The following is a 25,545-nucleotide window of genomic DNA, read 5'->3' on the forward strand; positions in this document are numbered from 1 at the left end:
GGTTTTGTGTGGTTGATCTGTAGCAAAGAATTACCAGTAAGAATACAAATTCATTTATTTCTACATCATGGCTGACTCCATCCATGGGAGCCTTTGGGCCAACCCATGGGCAAATGTCCCAGCACTCAGCCACTGCACATTGGCACCCTGGGGCTTCATCTCCTGCAGGGGCTGGACATAATACAAACCACAGCTGTGCTGAAGCTGACTGAACTGGCCCTATTTCTTACACAGCCAAGGTCACTGCTTTAAATGCAGAGGTCAGGGATTTAAGTTCTGGAGGTGGCTCAGCCTTGGACACTGTTACAGCTATGGAAAACAAGAGGGAACAGGCTCTGAACTGGAGGCACGTGCCTTGCAGGTTGCAAAGACAAATTCTAGCAAGCTAAAAAGAAAACATAAGAAAATAAGTAGGTGAAACACTGGTGCCAGAAGAGAACAGCTCATACACAGCCCTGCAGGATTGGCTCCAAAGGGGAATTTATTAGAGCAGAGCTTGTTTGCTAAAGAAAGCCTGTTCTCAGTCAAGACAGCTGCCTCTCCCTCAGAACATTCTTCAGGGCTGATGAAGAACACAGGAGCAGAAGATGCCCTCTGCAACACAGCAACTAGTCTTGGGTGCATCTACTCTGAATCACTTCCCTATGTTTTGTAAATCTCAGATGGCGGCACACAAATTGGAAGAGGAGAAGAAATAATGGGTTTGGTGCCTATAGCTCATGGGAGAGAAGCTTCAGCCTGCTCTCAGCGGGAACTGCACTGCTGAGCACTGAAGATATTTAAGTGCAGCAGCACATCTTAGGGACACAGCAAATGAATCACTTTCCAACTCTGGTTAACAAAACTCCTTGAGAATTGGCCAGGTGACACCTGGACCCTTCATACTGGTACAAGTCTGGAGAAGGGCCACTAAGATGATCAGAGGGCTGGAGCACCTCTCCTGTGAGAAAGGTTGAGGGAACTGGGCTTGTTTAGCTTAGAGAATGAGGTCTCCATGGTTTTAAAGTGAGACAGGGGAGGTTTAGGTTGGATATGAGGAGGAAGTTTTTCAGCCAGAGGGTGGTGAGGCACTGGAACAGGTTGCCCAAGGAGGCTGTGGATGCCCCATCCCTGCAGGCATTCAAGGCCAGGCTGGATGTGGCTCTGGGCAGCCTGGGCTGCTGGTTGGCGACCTGCACATAGCAGGGGTTGGAACTGGATGAGCACTGTGCTCCTTTGCAACCCAGGCCATTCTATATCTCACTTGCAACCATACCATTCCTATCTCGTCAGCTTTCTATTTATGACTTTCACAGTTTCAAATAGTAATTTCTACCTGGGATGTTTAAAATGGATGAAAACTCCAAGGACTTGCCTTTCATCACATCCACGCGTTACCAAAAACAGACCAAAATTATCATGTGGAGTAGGGAGAGAGACAAGTCATTTACATGACTAAATAACCTCAGCAAATATTCAAGTACGTTTCGACTCTCCTGTTTCAGGATGCTTTTGAGATCCCTTTACCTCCTGCCATGCTAAAAGCACCTGGGCTGTGCAAACCATGGCATGTGCTGCGTGCCAATGCTCTCAACCTTCTCCCTTTATGCCACTTCACTTTGTATTCAATGAGTCTCTGCTACAGACTAATTCTGGCCTGATACTTAGGATGCTACCCAAGATGTACCATACCTGGGTCTCAGCAGTTACACAGAGCTTGTTTATACAGTGAAACACTTCAGAAGAAGACAAGTCCTCCTTCACACCTGCCAAAGTACCCAGATGCCATCTGCTGTACTAACTGTACTTGGAGGCATGCAATGGGCAAAAAAGCATGGATAGGAGAGAGAATGGCATTGCAAATGAATGCCTCTGACATGGTTTTATAAGATGAAAGAGAAAAATCACTTCTTCCCACAGGCATGCTGATTTAGTCCAAATTTCAGTATTTTATTTTTTTATTTATTATTATTATTATTATTATTATTTTTTTTTTTACTGAGGCAAAGCTGTTTGGTGCCTTCACTGAAAATTCAGGAATCATTTCTACTTCTAGCCCCAGGGAAATATTGATGCTTTCAATTTTTATTTTTCCAGATGTTGCTACATCTCTGCCTACCCCATTCAAACCCTTCACTCAGTAACACCTGGGTGATTGCTGCCAATGGTGCTCTGGCACCATGCTGGAAAAAAGGTCTGAGAGTGCCCCCAGCAGCACATTGCCTGCAATGGGGACCTGCAGGATATTATGGGGGTCCTGGAGCATCCCCATTATAACAGGGTCCTGCAAACAGGGGAGGCTGATGGAGATGGCAGAGCATTGGGGAATGATGGAGAGCTCTGGACAGGAGCAACCGAGGGTATCTCATGTAACAAGGGCCAAAACAGCTCAGCAGATGTTTCTCAATTTTTATTGCATTAAATTGTGATTTAATGCATCAGTGCTAAAACCTATCCTGTACACTGCAGGGTGACTCCATCAGAACCAGTCCATGCGCTGGTCTCCTCCCCAGTGCTCCACAGTCCTGGCAGCTGAATACAAAAGCAATTGCTTACTGACAGCCCAGAATATTGATATGCTGAAAGAAAAAAGAAGAAGGGACAAGCGAGGCTGAAGGCATTTCCCAGCCCAAAAGGCAAACAAATATTCAAGTCCAAGCTCAGCCAGACAGAGCAGAGCTAGAGCTCCTGCTCTACAAACAGCCCAGCTTCTATCTCTGCTGCTCTCCCAAACCTCTGTTTCCCAATTGCAGCTCCTGATTCCATTCATCTATGGTGACACAAAGCAGACTCAGCCTCATCAACGTCCTGCCCCAGCTCCCCTCCCCAAGGTTAGATTAGGTTCGCATGGAATAGTTCAATTATCTCCAAACTCCTGGAATGTCCCCCGCTAATTAATTCTTACCACCGTGGCATTTACAGAAAGGGAAGAAATCATCACCTCGAGATTTCACTGCTGTTTAACTCCTCAAAGCAATTTCTTAATGTAATTGCATTTTCTTAAGGACAAAGAAAACTTTGTGACGCCACTTAGCTGGCTTTCTGAGAGGCTGCAGTGAAGGCTGCTGTAACTTGGAGATAGCACCTAATTAATGGGCCTGCCCAGAAGACAACAGCTCCCATCCAAGAAAACGCAGAGCTTTGAGGCCAGTCTTTGCTCTGTGTCAGAATGAGAAATGATAGAGAACAGTGGCCTTTTAATATTTTAAAGATTATAATAGAAAGAAACAAATAAAACAACAACCTTGCCCAAACATCCCCCCTTCCCCCCCAGTATGCTTCAAGGATGTTTTAATACCCACACATTGAGTCAGAGAGAAACGTAGGCATCTATTTCTGAAAACTGGGTTTAGAAGATGTCAGTCAGTTGCTTTCCATCTCCGGTAAATGGAGTTTGAACAGCTCTCTTTGTTTAGAAAGAATCTTATCAAACTCCCACTTTGGCTCAGGCACTGCCCAGCTATGTACACTGGGATAGTGAAGCCCGGGCTCAGCGAGCTGCTGGGCTTAGATACCAACCTAAGAGCTGCTCCTCTTGCTTGTATAAACACACACACATCTACGTGGATAAACATCACCCAGGAAATGTGTCCCCATAACAAGGACTTCAGCACAAGATCAAATGCTCTCTAAATCTAGTAAAATATGGACTTATAGGTATTAGTCTCTTGCCATTAGCTCATGGCTTGGCGTGGGTCTTTCTGGAACACTATTTAAAAAAAAAAAAAAAAAGAAAAACAACACAACAACATAACATAATAAAGTAAAACAAAGCCAACACAGAAATCACTTTCTAAAGCTTCCGTGACACTTTAATTCACAGACAGTCTCTGCTTTGATAAGATAGCCCGCTGAAAACATCACATTAGATCATCTAATGAGCTGGGGGCTATGACAGCTCCGCTTGTGATTTTGAACATACCATAATTCAATTGAGAAACAAAACACAACATGCACCGCAGAAAACGTTTCTGCTGCCCTCTCTAATGAAATGTGAGGCTCCCTAAAAATAAAACAAAGCAAACGCAGTCACAATACATACCCTGGGTAGTCTTAAAAATTGCAGTATCCATTAAAGATCACTACCACCAAGAGGAAAATAAGTCAGCCCTGAGCGGTGTATACCACAGGTCTGCCCAACAAAGAGCCATTTGCTGGATTTGAGTCATTGCTTTTGACCCGTGGACAAATTTTGGAACATAGAGACACCAGAGAAAGAAGCAATACTACAACAACACTCCTAAAGTGCTCCCTCCCATCATTCACCCCAAGCATCCAAAGGGGAACAAACTATTTCCGAGTAAGAAACATCGCCTGAGAGTCCCAGCAGTGGAGGGAGCAACCCCAGCCATGAGCTACTGCTGATGCTGGGCAGCAAAGTGCCATCACAGCTGGTGTGTGCAGCCCCTGCCCTCCCAATGGACTCAGTGCAATCACCTGCAATCCCTCATATGCAAATTAGGTTCTGCCAGGTCTGTCCTGCATCTGAAAGAAAGAATTCTGTGGGCTAAAAATCTGTATCAGTGCCCACTGCATCCCTGATCCAAAGACTGATTCATAGACTTGCAACAATTCTGCACATTTGTTCTCTAAAATCCTTTGCCGCAGCCTGCACGATGCGGAGCTGTTAGCAGCAATCAGTCTCACAGTGGCTCTGCCTTCCCTCCTGCGTGAGACAAGGGAGCCCCTTTGGGTTCATTTATTTTGTTGCTGTCTCTGATAACAAATGCCCTTGCACAGGGCTGAGGTTTGCAGGAGTTGTCTCCAGCCTAGCCAGCAAGCGTGACCCGAGAAGAAAGGAGATTCCTCCTCCCACCCACCTTCAGATCTCAGGGATACTGAGCTGTGAAGAGATACACACAGATCAGATGCCCAGGAGAAACAACAACACAACATCCCAACCCAAATAATGCAGAGCACAGATTGCTTATGAGTCACCCATCCTCCTCCTCCAGCACCTGCCCAGCACATCTCCAGCTTGCACTTCTTCTGCAGGAACTCCTCAAAGGACCTGGTGGCTGCAATGCTGCAAGGGCACAACATGAATACCCCAACCCCTATAGTAAACATGAGATGCAGCAGAAGGGCTAAGCCCTCTCTGCCTGATGCCCCCAAACAAATCCCACATGGGCAACACGTGCAAGAACTCCTGCAGAGCAGTGAGCACACTGCACCCCACATCTTAGGACTAGAGGGAATGGCTTCAAGCTGCACCAGGGGAGATTCAGGCTGGATGTTAGGAAATACTGCTTCCCTAAGAGTGGTCAGGCACTGGAATGGGCTGCCCAGGGAGGTGGTGGAGTCACCGACTCTGGAGGTGTTCAAGGAACATTTGGAATTTGTACTGAGGAATATGGTTTAGGGAGAACTATTGTTGGTGGGTGGATGGTTGGACTGGATGATCTTGTAGGTCTTTTCCAACCTTGGTGTTTCTGTGATCTCAGCAAGCCCAAACAACTCTGAGCTCAAACAATAAGTGGTAAAATAGCTATGTGCCCTGAAATGCAACCAGCATAAGCAGATTAATAGGAAAGGCCTGGGTTGCAAAGGAGCACAGTGCTCATCCAGTGCCAACCCCCTGCTATGTGCAGGTCGCCAACCAGCAGCCCAGGCTGCCCAGAGCCACATCCAGCCTGGCCTTGAATGCCTGCAGGGATGGGGCATCCACAGCCTCCTTGGGCAACCTGTTCCAGTGCCTCACCACCCTCTGGCTGAAAAACTTCCTCCTCATATCCAACCTAAACCTCCCCTGTCTCACTTTAAAACCATTCCCCCTTGTCCTGTCACCATCCACCCTCACAAACAGCCGTTCCCCCTCCTGTTTATCCGCTCCCTTCAAGTACTGGAGGGCCACAATGAGGTCTCCCCAGCACCTTCTCTTCTCCAAAAGATCTGCACTAACACAACAGCATGAGAACCCATTTGTAATAGTTCATCTGTATTTTCCCAGGGATGATTGCTGCAAGTAATTTAATCCTGATCAGGAAGGCTGCTAATAGGACAGAGCCTATTGAATGAAACGGGCTCCACTTGTGAAGCTTGGGCCAGAATTTGAATTCTGATTCCACTGTGAATAGATAAACAAATGCACAAATAAACAAACAAATGCAAAAGTGTTCCCGAGGTTGTGTTTTGGACAGCCAGATTTGTTTTTGCGTCCAGCAATTTTATACAGAAGGGAGTAAAGTCCAACACTTAATTGTTTCCTTCTTCCCCTAGGGTTCCATAGCATTTTATGTTATTTCTTCCAAGATTTTTTTTGCTGATGTTTTACACATAATTGCCTTTTTGTTTTCAGTAAACCTATATATTTCTATTTCCTTTCTTCCAGCTGTTTCTTCTACTGTTGTAGTTCATTTAGCCTTTCACCCAATTTTATCAAGCTCTTTTTTATCTCCAAAATTGAATTTTCAAGGTTATTGAAGAAACATGTTTTTCTCTATTTCCATTTCCTTTCTGAGCTGCACCACGGCTTGTGTTCGATGTAGTCTGGAGCTCAGCATAGTGAGGGGTGTTCTGGGTTCATTCTGCCTCATCACTGTGATAGATGTGCAAGTATCCAGTGCAATGTCCTTCCTGAATGCTTTGTGGTTTCCCCTCTTCTTGATTGTACGATGAGAACTGACTTTTAATCAAACATCTTCATTGTATTTAAATGATTTGAACAATATTTATGGAGACCTACCAGGTTTGTCCAGTGCTTGATTCCCTATGACTGGGACTATAAGTGTGACAAGGTCCTGGGAAGGGACCAGCAGTTTTTGCTGCTCCAGCAAGATGCTCATAAACCTATAGGATCTGACGGGATTAATTTCATGATGCTCAAAGAGCTCCCTGATAGCACCATGAGACCTCTCTCAATTACTTTTTCACAGACTTGGGAATCTGGAGAGGTCCCAGTCAACCTGAAGCTAGCAAAGGTTGTTCCAATTAATGAGTGCAAACCAAAAGATGCTGGTAATTACCAGCCTGCCAGCTTTGGTGACTGGCAAAATTATGGAGATCGTTCTGGGAATTATTGAAAAACATTTCGAGACAATGCATAGGGAAAGCCCAGTTGAACACAATTTCCTTTAGTGACAGAGTTAACCATCTAGGGGACAGTCCTCTGGTGACAGCAACAGGGCCTGAGGGAACACATGGAGCTGTGTCAGGGGAGGGGTGAGGACAAGGCTGTGCCCCAGAAGGCAGTGGGCACGGCGCAGCTCCCAGGGCAGTGGGCACAGCGCCGAGTGCTGGAGCTCAGGGAGCGCTGGGCACAGCTCTGACAGTGGGTTTGGCTGGTGCTGTGTGGGGCCAGGATTTGATGATCCTCGTGGGTCCCTTCCAACTTGAGATATTCTATGATCCTGTAGTCTGATGATTTTATATGCATTTTATACAACACAAATGCGATGCACAACTGCAGAAGTCAGATGAATCAGGCATTTGCTATTTCTGACCATTCTGTAGAAAGCTACACGCACAACCCCAAGAGCCCTTTCTGATTGCAACATCTAGGCTCATTTATGAGAATTTCACATGCTTCTCAGGCACTGCACCCAGGAACACAAGAATAGCCTGTATGACAAACCTTCTGACCAGCTATCAGTCCAGTAAGCATAAACCTTCTGATAAATCTTGCTGCCATCATCACTAAAAATCTACATGCATTTACAATCAGTATGTAGACATCTACATATACTTGCATGACATTTTTCAGAGCTTTTTCCCCTCAGTGACAGCCCCAGTATCTACATTCAGAAAGCAATTGCATCTCTTGGTATTTCCTCCTAAGTTTTCATCTTGTCATGTACCATCAAGTCCTACTTTACCAGTGTTCTTTTCAAGTTCAATCATCATGAACACACAATCAAATGCACGGATGAGGTCTCCATGCTGTCTTAGGAAAAGGTCTAGAGAAATAATTATCTTTCCATCCAGTTTTTCATGCCAGCAATACATTGGTGGTATCTCTGTTACCTATTGCAGCCTGGCAGACCCTTCCCTATATCTATCCCAAACACAACCAACCACTACAAGCAATACATCTGCCTTCTTCTCCAAGCACAGTAGCTTCATTTTAACCTAAAAAACTTTCTTCCATTTCTAAAATCACTGAGGTCTTTTCTGCATGATAACTATCTTCTCTACGTGAGCAATACCTCCCAGGCAGACTTCTGCTAAAACAGAATGATGCACATTTGGCATTTGTCTACTGGTGGGTTTTGATTAAGTTTACTTTTGAAAATGAGAAGCCAAAGCCTGGATAAAGTGCAAGAGCAGTGCAAGTGAATTGTTTCTGGCAACCATAGGACAGCTTCACTGAGTACCTGCAAGTGCCCTGTGGCACACAGATCATAGTGAACAGCATGAGCAGTGTCCACCAAATCACACCCATCTTTTGGGACATCCCAGTCACTGAGACATTAAGCACAGCTGTCCCCTGCTCTGCCTTTGGAGGAACTCCTCTCTTCACAGTGAGGCTTCTCTCTCAAACACTGTTGTTGCTTCTGAGCCAGTCACTTCAGGTGCTTGCTAGCCATACTCAAACCTGCCATTTCTGAGACATAAAACATGGTTTTGTAGAGCAGAAAATGGATATTGCACATCCCCCTTAGCTCAAAAATTCATATTTCTTTATTTTTTTCTACCAACTCTTCTAACACTATCAGTGTTATCAAGCCAGTGCTGCAGTTAGCCCTACTATTTCTTTGTCACTTAAGCTAGATTTTCCTCTGAGAGTCCTGCACAAGCTTGAGGTCAGGTGTGCAAAGAGAAAGAAAACTTTACTGCAGGACCTGAAACAACGTGAAACAGTTATGAAAGAAACACAGACAACTTGAGTCCTCACCCAAGCAAAACTCAACAACTAAAGTACAGCTTCGCTAGTTATATTCTGGTAATCTCTACTTTCATATTCTCACTGACCTCACCCATCCCATTTATAACTACTGATGTGCTTCTGGACACCACAGAATCACAGAGGCCCACCACCACCAGCATGGACTCAGTTCATTTGCTAACAGTGAAAAGGCCAAACTGCTCCACCCTCCCCTTTGATTTCAGCCTAATAATAACCCCCTAACGAAGCAAGTCACTGTAGAAACAGCAGAACTAATTGCAATACAGTGGAAAGCACAGCAGTGACAGCACAGTAGCAAGGTCTAGGCTGCAGCAAGTGAGGATTTACTCAAATACAACAGCCACGTGCACAGAAACAAAAGAAAGAAGCAACTTACCTTCAGAAGGCCTCAAGCATGAAAAAATCTCCAGTGCCAACCCTTAAATGAGGGCTGGGAAGTGCACTGCATGCACCTGAGCTCCCCTGGGTTGCCCTGCCTTCAACCAGGTGCTCAGTCACTGCTTCAAGCCATGACTTAGCATTTCTGCTGCACTAATGAACTGCTGTCTTGTGCTCTCCTCTCTTTTCTGCATAGGTTCTCTAATGTTTAAGTGGCTTCTGCACTGGTTTTGAAATGGATACAAGGGAAGTCTCTGTATGGACTCTATGGTAATACAATATCACAGAATCACAGAATGGCCAGGGTTGGAAGGGACCTCAAGGATGACGAAGCTCCAACCCCCCACCACAGGCAGGGCCACCAACCTCCACATCTCACAGCAGCCCAGGCTGCCCAGGGCCCCATCCAACCTGGCCTTGAACACCTCCAGGGATGGACGGGGCATCCACAGCCTCTCTGGGCAGCTGTTCCAGCACCTCACCACTCTCACAGCAAACAACTTCCCCCTGACATCCAACTGAAATCTTCCCTCTCTCAACTTCAAACCATTTCCCCTCGTCCTGCAGTTATCTACCCTTTCAAAGAGTTGATTCCCCTCCCCTCTGTAGGCTCCCTAAATATGTGTGCCTGTGCTTCTTGGTGTTCTCCTGCTACCAATAATTAGCTAAAATTACTGACCAGAGTTAGAAATTTTTTTTGTAGAGAGAGAAAAGTGAGCACAACTATAGCATAGAGATACACAGAAACCAGGCACAAAAGAAAGTACATATCATGAATCTAAGCCATGCATGTCTAAGTACATATATAAATACATATCCGCATGTGTATTTATTTTTTTTTAATGAGAAAGAAGAAATTAGATTGCATATGTGGTATTCATAAGTGAATTCATAGAATAGGATCATAGAATGGCCTGGGTTGCAAAGGAGCACAATGCTCATCCAGTTCCAACCCCCTGCTATGTGCAGGTCGCCAACCAGCAGCCCAGGCTGCCCAGAGCCACATCCAGCCTGGCCTTGAATGCCTGCAGGGATGGGGCATCCACAACCTCATGTGCTCCAGGAGCAGACAAGCACTGGCATACAAAGACCTTTGAGGTGTCTGGGAGCGGGGCACATTTTTGAGTTAGATGTAATCAGCAAGTATACACTGTTGAATTCCAGTCTGACAGAAACTGATTACATATCAGACAGAGATAATATTTTTTGCTTCTGTGAAACCCTTCTTGATTTGAAAAGAAAATCAAGAACGTCCTTAGAGTAGCCATAAACTGCTAATTTCCTCCTCCAGCAAAAGGGAAAAAAATGCAACTATCAAAATTTCTTTTCAAGGAGGCATTAAGAAGCATCAGCCCCACACTAAGTGATATCCCAAGGACCACGAAGTTTTGAGATGGGTTGTGGCAATCATCCTCAATAATATGGAGAAAAGGAACAAGCTGCTAATTACCAATTTTCAGAAACAAAGCTGTCTGAGCTTCTGGGAAAGAGCATGAATAGAAGATTAGCAAAATGTGGCTGGATACGTATGGATATGTTCTGTGTAACAGTCTCACAGGGCACCAACTCCATAACCAGGGAAGATGTTTCTCATTCATTTCCCTGGATCACATGACATGAATGTTCCTATTTCAGTTGGTGCCTTCACAGTCTTGACGTCGTTGTTTACACAACCTTGTTTTGATCCAGAATAAAATTCCTCTGGATTACACGGAGTGTGTCAAAAAGAAAAGGTGAGTATGAGCAATGCAAAGGTCTTAGACTCAAAGCACCATAAGGTTCACCATTACTAGTGTATGTAAGAGAAGCACTGCACAGGAGAGGGCCAACAGTTTTCTAGAGACTCTCCATCTTCTAAACACCACGTCCTGGTGGCAGAAATAGAGCAAAGAGAAGCTGAAACTGATTTGTTACTATTTGTTACCCCCTGCTATGTGCAGGTCACCAACCAGCAGCCCAGGCTGCCCAGAGCCACATCCAGCCTGGCCTTGAATGCCTGCAGGGATGGGGCATCCACAGCCTCCTTGGGCAACCTGTTCCAGTGCCTCACCACCCTCTGGCTGAAAAACTTCCTCCTCATATCCAACCTAAACCTCCCCTGCCTCAGTTTAAAGCCATTCCCCCTTGTCCTGTCACTATCCACCCTCACAAACAGTCATAGACTGGGGCAACTAAAGCACACCTGAACTTGATTTTTTGGTTATTCTCACTTTCCTGGTGGTACTACATAATACCAACACTTCCTTTTCAGTTAATTACAGAGATCATATATTTTGCTTGGGGTTTACAACTTAACCAATTTGTCAAATGAATAATACTCTGGGCATAAGAGACAAACTCCTTAATTCCTTTGGTGCACCATAATTCATAAGTTTGACCAAAAGACCTGACCCTTAGATGTCAAAAGTAATTCACACCAGTAGGAATAACTGAGCTTAGAAGAATATGCATATGTTCATACTGGAGGGGCCTGAATAAGGTTGAGTCTGAAAGAGTCACTGAAACATCAGAGAAAAGTGGTGGGGAATCAGGTACAAGAAAACTATGCAATGAAAATCCAATCTGTGCCTTGAGAACAGGGGATGGGAGGAGGAGCTGGAAAGGTATGGCCCAGACAGCTTCATTTCCCAGAAAGGCTTTGCAACAAGCAGTCTGCTAATTTGTGAGTGCCTGGAAGATAACACCGAGATGAATAACTGTCATTAGTGATTTGTCAACAGCAAATCATGTCAAAAATAATCTAATTACTTTCTTTGAGAGTGTAAAAGATGGGTTGTTGGGGAGAAGCTGCTGATGTCCAGCATCTTGGCCAAAGCTTGGCATCTGATGCTGTTTAAGATAACACACCACACACCAGCCAGAGAAATGTCACTCATAGTGGGGAAACACGAGAGCAGGGTGACTGTAAAACTCATCACATGTTCACTGAGTCCTCATCAATGGTTCATGACCAGACATGAAGGCTATGCTGCAGGAGTTCTGCATCTGGCTCTATCCAGGCTGGATGCTCAGACAAGGAAAAAGAGCTGGACGAAGACAGCATGGAGAACTGAGGAGTGGGAAGGTGATCTGCAAAATTACACCTTGGCTTTGCACCAGATTGCAGCTGAACAGGAATCTGTTACAATACAGGTCAGAGAAGAAACTGCATCTGTTGACCTTTGCAGTGCTGACCAGGACCTCCATGAGGACAACCACCCATCCCTTGCTGCAGGCTTCAGTCCTGTCCATCACTTCAGCTTCCTTGTGCCCCTGCTCTGTGTGTCCATCCTGCTGCAAACGGGGAAATGAGGACAGGCACAGTGCATTCATTGTCACAGAGTAAAGAGGAGAAACTGTACCAATAATGTGTATGAGTGATGAAATAAATCTGAATAAGCTGCCTCACCTTGAGGGAAACAGTCAGTTAAAACAGGGGACTATCAAAATGGCTTTATTGATAAGAAACTCTATTAATGGACTGAGAAACTACAAAGGACTCTGGAAAAGTGTGAAATATGTATCAATTGTGAATGGTCTGAGTATCTTCTTGAGGTCCTAGACTACCCAGAAATAATAACTCCTCTAAAAATAGGGAGGATATGCCTCCTTTTTGTTTATTCGTCAGACTTCCTATTTGCCAGCTCAGTAACAAATGAAAGGTGTGAAATTTCCCTTTCATTATGTGGAAAGCTTCTGAATATGAGAAGGGGAGCATGAGAAATCCCGTTACTGGGAATTTTCTGCCACAAACTTTCCTCATCTTGAGCAGCTTACTAATGCTGCCAGCCCCCAGAGCAGGTGGCTGCAGTCCCCACAGGGAGAAATTGGGCTCAGAGCAGCGTGTGCACGGCTGCCTTTTGGTGCAAGTGAAATCTGCCTGCACTGAGCAGAGTGGGGCTTCCTGGGAAGGCAGTGAAGCACGAGGGTAAGGCCCACAGTGTTGACAGTCTGCCCAACCTAGAGGTCCCATACTGCTTGGTAGAGCTCCTATTATTCTCAGCGATTTCACAGAATCACAGAATGGCCTGGGTTGCAAAGGAGCACAATGCTGATCCAGTTCCAACCCCCTGCTGTGTGCAGGTCGCCAACCAGCAGCCCAGGCTGCCCAGAGCCACATCCAGCCTGGCCTTGAATGCCTGCAGGGATGGGGCATCCACAGCCTCCTTGGGCAACCTGTTCCAGTGCCTCACCACCCTCTGGCTGAAAAACTTCCTCCTCATATCCAACCTAAACCTGCCCTGTCTCACTTTAAAACCATTCCTCCTTGTCCTATCTCTATCCACCCTTGTAAACAGTCGTACCCCCTTCTGATCTGATTCATAATATATGTTGGATGTTTGTTTTTTTTTTTTATGGGAGAAGAGGGAAGGTCTCATGCAAAATGGTCAACGTAGCTTTTTCCAAAGCCTGATGGGAATGACCTAAAGAAAGAAGGCTCTCTGAAAAAGCATCACTGTCCCAGAGCAACAAAGAGCCTGTTGGCTTTCACAGCATCTCGGTGTCTGCTGTAATGAGTCCAGCATCCCTTGGACTGATTCCATCAGAAAAAAAACCTGATTATGTACCAGCACAATCGAGGCCTAATTTTGTTCCTGCTGCTGAGTGAAAGGAATGTGCCTGCTGACACCATTTTTTTCTCCACAGGCAAAATGATTTGCAAAAGTTCAACTTAGCAGCAGTGGACAAAATGACTGAATAATAATAATTAAAAAAATCTGCTACGAGAGAACACAGAGAAAGTAGCAATCATTCTCTGAGCACATAGATTACCTTAAAAGATTTTGCTTCATGAGACTGTTAAATCCAAAAACATCAGAAGTTAAGATAGAGGATAGTTATTTACTCAGGAGACAACCACATAATCAAACACTTGATATATTAATTGCGGAGACAGTCTCCCTTTCATCATATTACAAAAGAGCTTCTTCAAACCAGACCTGGCCAGCTTTTCCCCCTCCTGTTACCTATGATCAGGTCTCCACATGGTGAGCACCTACAGCAGGAACCACCACCTGCCTCATTGAGCACATGGCCTCGTTAAGCACATGGCCTCGTTAAGCACATGGCCTCGTTAAGCACATGGCCTCGTTAAGCACATGGCCTCGTTAAGCACATGGCCTCGTTAGGCAGCACCTGCCCTGCTGCACAGCTGGGAAGGGAGCTTCCATTTTGTGTGTCCTCCTAAGAACCGTGCAAGCAACACCCTACAAACCAGAGCAGTGAGGGCAGCACTGCAGCGGGAGGGAGCATTGCTTTAACCCCAAAGCTCTTCGTTCTCACCCCAAAGAAGCTCTGCATATGAGTCAGCTGTTGGATACCTGAGCATCTCAGACCTGCAATAGGTTCTGGGCTATTTGCTGCTATGCTTCCCTTTGGGATTTCTAAGAAGAAAAGATACATCTCAGGAAGTTCTCTGAGCGACTACAGCTTTAATATCAAATAAGAAAAAAATCAAGTGATCTCATCTGCAATTATAATTTGCACGTTGCCAGTTTCTGCATATTCATTACCACTCCAGGTCACTAGACATGCGTTGCCTTTGACCTTGTGAAATGTCAAAAAGCTCCCAGTATTTCACTTTGCTGATCAAACCATCCATTATTTCCATACATTTTTCTTCCCTTGCTACATTCAGATAAATGACGTACAAAGCCCTAATTGCTCACGTGCTGAAATGGCTCTCTATCAACGCTTGCGTGGAGAAGCAAGAGATCAGAGCCTGGTCTAATGGTTGGCGACCCTGCACATAGCAGGGGGGTTGAAACCAGATGATGTGGTCCTTTCCAACCCAGGCCATTCCATGATTCTATGAAAATCTACCCACAGGACAAACAAGCAGTTCCTGGACATTTGTCACTGCAGGGGAGGGAATCCTGAGGCTCAGACAGGCACTGTGCTGCCCAGAGAGGCTGTGGATGCCCTGTCCATCCCTGGAGGTGTTCAAGGCCAGATTGGATGGGACCCTGGGCAGCCTGGTCTAATATTAAATGTGGACGTTGGTGGCCCTGCATGTGGCAGGGAGGTTGGAGATTCATGGTCCTTGAGGTCCCTTCCAACCCTGGCCATTCTGTGATTCTGTGAGAGCAGCCCTGGTGAAAGCCTGCAGCCAGGGACTGAGCTCCTCCAGCACAGCGTGCCAGGATGGAGACAGAGAGCAAGCTGATGTAATAAAGGCAAATGGCAGCAACATATATTTTGAAGTTTTGAAGTTGTTCAGGTCAGTTATTAATTCCCACACTTGACAACAAAATTCAAAATAGCACAGAAATATATGAGTAGCAAAGTCCCATTGTAGCTCTCCTTTTGCATGACCTCTCTCCATCAAAACCAAACCCTACCTATAAAGAACAGTGACTAGCCAGTGACCTACAAAGGAAGTACTTCTGAAAGTAATAAACCAGTCTGGGGATGTATTGGTTTACATAAAGGTTGCTCTGAATATTAACCAGCTTCTCCTACTAAAATGAACACTTATTACATAAGGAAAAAAAAAAAAAAGACTGTTAATATCATCTATCTAAAACATAAGATTCAGGTTTCTTTTATCATTTCAACATGCATGAACACAGGACTCAATAGTTAACTAAAAATATTTTCCCCACTCAGCTGCTCTTCTCCCTAGAAGTTTCCCAGACAAACCCTTTTATAATACATTACCATAGTTAAAAAATTTTAGGCTGATTTAAAAATCCAGTGGGTTTCACCTGAAGTTGAAAAGCTGAAAAGCACCATGACTCAGAGCCATAGGCCTCCTGCAGACAGCAGTCTTTGGTTTCTCATCATTCCTTTCCTAACTCTCTATTTCTCTCCATCAGACTTCAGTTTGTTGTTTCTAGTTCAGTTTAAGATGGAGAACACTTCATTATTATATATACATATATATATATATATTTTGCTCTATTAAGATATATTTACATATAAATATTTCATCAGGCACGTATTTAGACAGTCACAGATATGGCAAATTTTGAGCTGCCAAATTGCTCCTAAAGCATAAAAGATTATTACGTTTCCCATCTTTACCTGCAAATGACATCTACAGTCACAACAAAGAGGACCCGATTCTGAGCTGTCTCCTGCTGATGTAAAACCAGAACTAATTTATGCCCCACTGATTCACTCCAGCTTTGGAATGATGCACCTGAGATCATAATTCAGCCTCATATTTCTTGCTAATTAGCTCTGTTCCAGTTCAGATTTAATCCCTGAAGGACATTCCCTTTCAGCATGATTTCACTTGTTGTTTACAATCTATTACTGAGTAGGACTGACATACATAGACCAGAACCCACATGGAAAGGAAATTTCAGAGCAGCACAGCGTGGCTGAGTGCCCTGCCAGCCAGGTTACCATGAAATATGTTTGATGTTTTAAGAGGCTTTACAAGTACTTGGAGACCAATGCATTTGGAAAACAGTTTATATTATAAACAATATTTTATACAGCACCAAAGTAGAACTACAATATATGAAACACGAGCCCAAGATGCAGCAGTGTCCACTGTGACAAATGATTGTGTCCTTCCTGCTATCATCACTCGATAAGGTGCACGATGTAAACATTTGATTATATTGTACTCGATGGCATTTTTATTTCCAGAGCCTTTTCTTCCAGCAGTAGAAATGGTGCATTTAAATTATGATTGGACAGCACCCTGTCTGCCAACAGTGGGTGTTTGTTTATTTTCTTTACCAAAATTTGGACACCAGACGAGGGTCAGTGCTGTGGGCAGCAATTCCTGCTCGAGTTCCTCAGCTCTCTTCTCCTGGGAGCAGCTTCCTTCAAGAGCATGTGTTGGGAGCAGCCCTCCCATGCAGCCCTTGATGCTCCAAGGGGTTTTCCACCTGGAGCAGCTCCTGGCACTGCTGTGCACTCCCAGTCCCACAGCACCAAACCATACCTGGGAGATGCCTTAGTATGATGCTGGTACTGCTGCTTGGCAAGACTCATTTGGCATGGGTAGCCCAGTCTATGACACAGTCATGTCATTTAAACCTGCCTAAACGTGGCAGGAAGATGCAGAAGAGCAGCAAGAAATTGACACAAGCACTTTACATTATAGCCTCATTCAGGTTGGAAAAGATCTCTAAGGTCCCCAAGCCCAATCCCAGCCCACCCCACCATGTCTGCTGCCCACATCCCTCAGTGCCACGTCTCCATGGCTCCTGGACACCTCCAGGGACTGGCACTCCACCACCTCCTGGGCAGCTGGGCCACTACACTACCACTCTTTTGGAGAAGAAATGTTTCCTAATATTCAGCATAAACAACTTATGGCCATTACCTCTCATTCTATCACTAGTTCCTAACCAATCTCTCAGAGAAACACCAGCAGGACTCATCAAACCAATCAAACACTGAAGATCAAAATCAGTAAACCTTACAGCTTGAGGTCAGTGCCAACATACCCAAGAAAAAGCAGCATAGGATGGCAAAAACACCAATACCTAATAGTGTAACATATAGCAATAACCAAAGGAGACAAGATTTATTGTTCAAATCACACGCTTCACCTTTCTTTATTGCAGCATCCTCAAAATCTCATCTCTAATACCTCTAGGGTAGGAAAATGTTTCATAGGTAGAGAAGTTGGGACAAAGGACAACCATCCTGGACCCTTTCCTTGGGACAGACTGCTGCCTCCTGCAGTTTCACCCCCCAAAGCCATGCAGGACACACTGGTACCTTACAGCTGGACCATTCAGATTCTCAATTACATTCCTCTCACGAGCCTATTCCATCAGTCCTCAAAATGAGTATCTTCTGGTCTGTATTTTACCATTTAACAATTGCTTTGTGACAAAGAGCACGTGGCTACTGATGCGTGCTGCAGAGCACACTGAGCACAGCCTACATCAACACCTTGTCCAACAGACCGGAGCCCAGGGTGCCGAGTCTTCCTTCACTTCTTGTTTCCCATGATGCTTTTGCTTTTCTCTAATACGAGTTTTAAAATTTGAGGGAAAATGGGAAACAGCTGATGTTTTAAGCATGACTTGATGCCAAACTGTGGAAAAGCAGAAAAAGCAGCTATTCTTTCTAGAGACATCACAGTCTGGGAAGCCAATGCTACTGAGTGTGGGGATAAAGGGAAGGTAGGGAAAGTGAGAGGAGCAAAAGAGGGAGGAAAGTAGAACTCTGCCCTCTGAAAGTGGAAGGACAAACTGAGAGTCGGTCAAATTAAGAAAACGTCTTTACCTTTGCGTTTATTCTTAGCAACAGTCCTGAAATTTGAATTGAGGAATACTGAAAGATTTGCCCTCTGGAACAGAAGGGAGTAGGACAGCACTCTGGTGAGACAGAAAGTCCTCCCACAGCAGAAACTCTTCTTGAGAACGGGGCTGCATGCAGCTGCAACGTTCCACAAACATATCACACACCCACACACCACATACAAACCAAAAGCAATGAGCTAATACATAAACAAGTGCTTCAATAAATATCTTTCCCTTTTGTAACTGATAGGAGGGTATAAAATAAATACTATAAAATTAGTGAAAAGAACTGATTTTTATGACAATTGAATAAATGCTACGCTGGATGCGGAAACAACACTGAAGTCATTGTGGACACACACTTTCCTCCCACAAGAAAAATAATCAAAGCATTACAGAGCATCTGCTTTGTCCATTCAGCTCCAAATTGTCACTCACTGGGATCTGAATAAAATACGTGGGAATCTAAATCAGGACAGATTAAAGAAAATTCTTCTGTAAATGCCTGTTATATTCCTGTTCATTACAACCGTTTTCAAGTCGTCTCTCTCATCTCCATCAGAATAACATGAATTGCTGCATCTAATGTGGTGCCAAAAGTACATAAGAAAGAGCTTTCTCCTCCATAAAATACAGTAAAATAACAGCAATGCAAGCACTGCACACACCAGGTAATGGATGCTGTTGGAAGCCAGCAGGAGTCCTCCCACTGGGTCCACCAAGGACTGGCTCAGTGCAACATTCCCCACAACCCACAGTCACCCATCCCATCCTCTCGTGTGAAATGCATGACTGCCTCCCTGCTGCAGCAAATCACAGCACCTGCTTATAGGCATTGGAGCAGAGGCCAGGATAAATAACTGGATAAACAGAAGAGTGTCTATGAATTTCCATGACTTGAAATGGTCCTTATGGTTTGATTTTTGGGTGATCCTGTGTGGAGAAAGGAGTTGGACTCCTAGATCCTTATAGGTCCCTTCCAACCAGGGACAGTCTGTGATGACATCAAGTCTTCCAAGCAAAAAAATAAAATAAAATGGCACAGATGTTATACAGAGCCATGTCAAGAGTGCTTCTGAATACTTGTTCTTCAGTTTCCCCCACTGAATTGAGCTTCTGAGGATTCCAAGGTGAAAACAAAAGAAAAAAAAAAGCAAAGCTGGAAATGACTTTTTTTAGCTGAGAACACATGAAACAGGGCTCCTAGGGACTGAGAGAAGAAAGTCTTGGTGTCTCATGGGAGAGGCAAAGGGTGGCACTGGGACAGTGCAGCCAGCTTGTTCCAGCTGGGAATGCTAGAGCAACTTTACCTCCAGAGCTGCACTCCGCACAGATAAATTGAAAAGAGGACGCACTCTGGCAAAAAGAGAATGTAGACTGAATGGCAAAGATGGAAGCTATCCAAGCTATTTGAAACTCGTGCACATTATTATCTTTCTCACCTGTCACTGTTGCTCTTTGAGGAACCACAGTCTCACTTCTAAGAGCAACCCTGCTGCTGTCCTCCTGAGCTGCCCCAGCCCATCGTTTCAGGAACAATGGGCTGGTGAGCATCACAGCAAATTTTCACAACTCTGATTTTCTTTAAAGCACAGCTATAGTGAATAATCTTTTCTTGTGTTTTTAATGTTTGCAATGAATGGCAGAGAAATGTCCCAGCAAACCTGTGGTAGCTTAAATATAACACAACCAGCCCCAGGCACACACCTGATAAACTCCAGCCACTGAGAAGCCCCACAGTGGTTCTGTGCTGCTGCTCACTGCATCCCCCAGCAGTGATTGCTATTCTAACACATCCATGCCATGGGGATGCAGGGCATGGCACTGCCATCTCTGTCACCCTCAAACCACCTGTGCCCTGGGGACACATCCATTCACAGTATGGTCTTCACATCCTATCCTCTGCTCCTTCATATGTCTTACTCGTTCCACCTTTTCATTCTGTTTACTTTCTGTTAATCACCTTTTTTATGTGGCTAGAATCAAACAGATATAATGACCACTTGTTTCAGGAGATCTGAAAGAGAAACTGCATGTCATCAGCAGCAGCCCTGGCGATAATAACTGCAAAAGCAATCATGAGAAAAACCATCTCAGTAATAATGATAAGAATAAAAATTATTGTGCCACCAAGGGCTCCCAAGAGCTACCACAGCTCTGGACCAAGGCATAGTGGCTGGAAGCTGGCTCAACCTGTGCATACAGGAGCCAGTCCTCCCTGCTACAAGGCACGTGCTGTAGGAGTGCCCTGGCTAGGACACGACCCTCCCTGCAGTGCTTTTATACTCAGAAGGGAAAGACAGAGCTCATCGTGGGGTATTTAAGATCCATACCATTCCCCGCCACCTCAAGGCAGGGAGACACATCAGTGCAACTGAGGTGATGAACAAAACGAAATGAACCCACCACGGCTCTGGGGAAGTCCACCAACTGCTGCAGGCTCTGCTCTCTGCTCTCTGCTCTCTGCTCTCTGCAGGCTGGGACAGAAGCACACAGCAACAAAAAGCTGTGCTACCGCACCAGGAAGCAGCACTGATGGAAGCACAGCAGATACCACAACATGTCATCAAGGGCAGGAATGATTTGCTACACTACAGACCTTGAAAAAAAATCAGATTAGTTGACTCTTAGTAATCACCACGTATATTGCCTGTCTCATCACTGAAGGTCTCAAATGAGGTCAGCTGGGCTGAGCACAGAATGCTGTTAAAAAGAGAGTGTGCCCTTACACTTGGGTGTCTGAAACTGGAACAAATGCAGGCTGCACAAGTCACTTCATAAGCAGGTGAACACAAACACAACAATTCAACAAATGGAAGTAAACATCTTTATCAGACATGCAGCCATAAAGAACAACTCCTTGTTCCCCACAAGCATCATCAAACCAGACTTTTCATTTTCCACTAATAAACACTAAGTGTTGCCAAATTTACTGATTTCCCCCTCTGTTTTCCCTCCCATTCCTGATGCTGACTGTGAGAAGTAGGTTGTGGTTTTGTAGTACAGCAGCTCTAACACAAAGGAATAGAATTTTGCTAAACTTTCTTACAAAATGGCTGCAGGGGTTGTTCATAAAGAATCACTGGGGCATAGCTTAGTAAAGGTAGAGTAAATTTGCCAAGTAGCTTGGTTGTCAGAGTACCTAGACCAGGGCAAGGCAATAGGTACGGAGAGTCTAGCATGCACTGTCCTCCTGTCCCCCATGAAAAACACAGAAGGCCTAGTATGCACTGTTCACTTGTTCTCCATTGAAAAATGAAAGAACAACAGGTGGGGGATAAACTGATATGGAAAAATGTTTTAGCAAACACAGTGGGAAGACTATGAGCTTGATACACTTAACCAATGAGCGACAGGAGAGATATCACCCATATTGGAGAGCGGGTATTCAATGGAGGGGAACTCAGTGATAAGCTGTGCCACTTCTCCCTTGCCATAAGGGGATGTGTGCCCATTACTGCAATAATAAATACATTTGCTGCTTCACAAAGATCTCTGCCTGATGAAAAATTATTGATTCTCACATGACAGTTCACTTTCAGTGTCAGAAGAGGCCATACAGACCTGCACGCAGATCAGCTGAGAGGAACAGCTCTTGCTCTCATTTTTTCTTTCTTGTTTTACATTCTCAACAAATGAGATCAGTATCAGATCTGCATTTATAGAAATACACCCTCCTACCTCATCTGCTTGTTTCTGTGTCAAGAAATTTAGAGCTAAGCATTGGGAAAATAATCATGGCCCTGCACATTTTTTTAAAGCACAGATGGGACTTCCATGCCATTTTTATTTCTATATTTATGTTGAAACCATGAATTCAAGGAGCTGCAGAGCCAAACAACACAGAATCCAAAATGTAACAACTGTTAAGACTCTCACTGCTGCTTATTTAAGGGAGAAATAAATCAGCTTCTTTTTCTCAGCAAAACCGCAAGAAAAGAAACTAAGGATCTACTCACACTGTACGATGAGCTGCACCAAAGCTTCTCTGGGCTTCACATTGAACCCGTTGTACTGGCTGGTCTGACACCTGTAGGTGCCTGTCATCTCCCGGGACACGTTCACTATCCTCAGGATGCCATCGTAGCTCTCCATCTGCATCGTGCCATCTGGCATCGCCACCTCCTTGTCGGCACGGGACCACAGGATGATGGGCTTGGGCTTCCCTGTCACCTGGCACTGCAGCTCGATCGTGTCTCCTTCCCGTGTGACCAGAGGGGACTTTTCTTGAGGAACAGTCAGATTGGGTGGGACTTCAAAGGAGAAGAAGAGTTTGACAATTAGCATTACAGAAACATTAAGTAGCTTTCTTGCTTATACTGTTCCAATTATGTATCAAGAAATAAGGTATACACATAGAGCAATACATATTGATTACATGTATCCGGAGTCTGTGAGACACTACTTTATTTACAAGGCAAAAGGCTCAGCTGCTTGAGGTGGTTAAAATAAGATTTAACAGCCCCAGCCAAGGAACTTGCTCATCACCCCGCAGACACCCAATGTGCCAACAATGCCATACTGGTGTCTATCAGCACACTGGGACCAACTGTTACAGCTAGCCCTTTATCACCATGAATCACAGCTTTCCTTTGTATGGGTATTTGCAGTTAAAACCTTTTTTTTTTCCAACAGACTAGCTGCTGATTTTATCCATCCCAAAGGCCACGCAGAGGAAGGATCAGGCCAATCAGAAAGCAGCTCAGAACTGACAGCCTGGAACCAAAACACAGTTGGTGTGTACATAGCACAGGAGGCTTATTCAAGCTGCACTTCTTCAGATATCTTTGCCTTAACAAATATGGAAGGAATAGGTGAAGAACTGCAGCCAACAGAATGAAGGCAACCCAGTGGGCAGGAATACTTGGCACGGCTGTGTCTAGCCCTCCTGCTCTCTGTAGCCTTGCAATTGCAAGACGACCTAATTGCAGAATCACACAACCAAAGGGGATGGAAGGGACCTCAAGAGATAATTGAGTCCAATCCCCAATTGCTGCCAACTGCATTACAATCATAGGCACCCTTAAGGATCGTCGAATCCAGCTCCTAGCAATGCTTATCTCAGCAGAGACACTGCAGGGTCTTTGATCAGAAAATCATGTGTCACCAATAGCAAAGCCAGCAGACTTCATGTGCCATGCAGCCACTGAGCACCCATGGCCACCCTCCTGGTGCAGGCAGCCCATCTGCTGTGGTGGCTGCATTTGATAATTACAAACTGCTGGAAGCCCTGCAGGCCTGATGAAAGCAGTTTTGCTACGTCCAATTATCGTCACAATCTCATCATACCTATATCAGATTTATATCCCATTTCCTACTTCTTTCTTAGCACAGGGCAAATAAAAGCACCATCTCTGAGGTCACTCCAGATCACACACCTCGCCTTTGGCTCTGAATGTGTTAGGATGGGGCGTGAAGATATGAAAAGCCCAATTTAAAAACCCAGTTTCCCTTTGTGCCCTATTAAATGTTGGCTGCACTTGCAGGCCTTCAGCCCTGAAATGAAGAGTTACAGAGCCCCTTGTTTAACAGCAGTCACTTACAGACCTGCCCTGCACAACAACATCTGAATGCCAGTGCTAACAAAATACAGCTCCAATAATTTCATTTCTGCCCCTACATCTATCCTGGGGTATCAAATTTTCACTGCTCTTTTCTTGTCCAAATGAGTTTCCAGGGACATTTTTGGAATATAACGTGGGGTGCCACACGAGGAGTAGAGCGTCCATGGGACGTCACCCCAATTTCATTTTGAGAAGGACCCAGAGGGCTCTGCCTGCTTTATAAAGGGTGTCCCCAGGAGCTCTGTCTGGACACATGCCTCCAAACTGTGGCAGTGCCGTGGCCGTGGACACCAAGGGCAGCTCAGAGGGCTGAAGTGTCTACTGGAAATATATGCCCATGTTTATTTAGCACTGCTGCTTTTTCTGTCCTAGCAGTATGGATTTAGACATTGGCTCATCCTTTATGCAGTTTAGAGAATGCCTTCAAGAAAAGTCCTAATCCAGCAAAGGTGGATTCCTCAATAAAAAAATACATCTCGGATTGCAAGAAGAAAGGAGAAAAGGGTCTTTGCTGTGTTCTGCCTCTTCCAAGCAGGCAAGATTTTTCAGAGGGTGGTGACTCCGGCACTTGGTCTTGTTGAACCTCATCCCATTGGCCTCAGCCCATCGACTGGCCTGTCCTGGTCCCTCTGTAGGGCCTGTCCACCCTCAAGCAGATCAACACTTCCTAACAACTTGCTGCCACCTGCAAAATTATTGAGGGTGCACTGGATAGATGATAATGCAAGGGGCTGTGACTGTATTGCCTACAGAGGAACCCACATCAGTGATTCTCTGAGCAGCAACAGGAATGCCTCACATGTGGGAGCTGAGCGAATCGCAGAACGGGAACAGGATACAAATAGGTTGAGGAGCTGCTTCCTGGACATTTCCAACACTCCGTTTTGGTAAAGGCCTTTGCTAAGCACAGTGACCTGAGGTAAGCACAGAGTCAAGTTCAGCATGCCTGAGAGGTGGATCTGGAGAGGAGGAGGTCAGAAGTGCCCCAGTGTTATCATGATGACTGGCTTCCCAGTTGCCTCCCTTGTTGTTGCACTGCGTGGCACTGAAAGGCACCAGCCTGGAGCTCTGGATGCAGAAATCGGAATGCGAAGGAAGCGTCCAGGAAAGAATAAGTTCTGCTTCACTGGGTCACACAGCTTCTGTCCGTTATTAATATTTATTAATATCCTTGTTACCAGAAACAGAGAAGGAGAGAGAGTATCTTCTCTGGAGTTACTCAAAACCCTCCTGAAGTACCTTTCTTTTTCTTTAATCCTACACTAGGGAACCTGCTATAGCAGGGGCTTTGGTCTACGGGATCTCCTGAGGTACAAACGACTTCCAGCCCCAACGACCCAGGATCTCCCCTGCCTTCGGGGAGGTGCCTCTGGCCCTGCCTTGCTGTAGGCTTTACACCCATGGCCGGGAGCCTTGTGCTGCAGGCAGCAAGGCACGCAGGTGAAGCACAGCTGGTCTGACGGCCGCCACCGTGCTCCTGTCCTACAGGGCCATCTCCTTACCTGCCAGAGCACTCTATGCCTACCGGGCGGCCTTGGTTCAGTGCTCACAGGCTCACAGCCCAGCCTTTCTCAGTTAGCCT

At 45.2% G+C, this 25,545-nt stretch overlaps 1 protein-coding gene across 1 annotated transcript in view; it reads right to left on the minus strand.

Annotated features, from left to right (window-relative positions):
- The window catches only part of MDGA2 (MAM domain containing glycosylphosphatidylinositol anchor 2), a 367,028-nt gene that overhangs the window by 97,452 nt on the left and 244,031 nt on the right, over window positions 1–25,545 (minus strand). The window contains exon 8 of the mRNA XM_090141907.1: window positions 22,359–22,652. Coding sequence (XP_089998033.1) covers window positions 22,359–22,652 — 294 coding nt within the window. The remainder of the gene's footprint in view (window positions 1–22,358; window positions 22,653–25,545) is intronic.

The sequence above is a fragment of the Phasianus colchicus genome, chromosome 5 (assembly GCF_987193195.1).
Source record: "Phasianus colchicus chromosome 5, bPhaCol1.hap1.1, whole genome shotgun sequence".
In the NCBI taxonomy this organism is placed as follows: Eukaryota; Metazoa; Chordata; class Aves; order Galliformes; family Phasianidae; genus Phasianus; species Phasianus colchicus.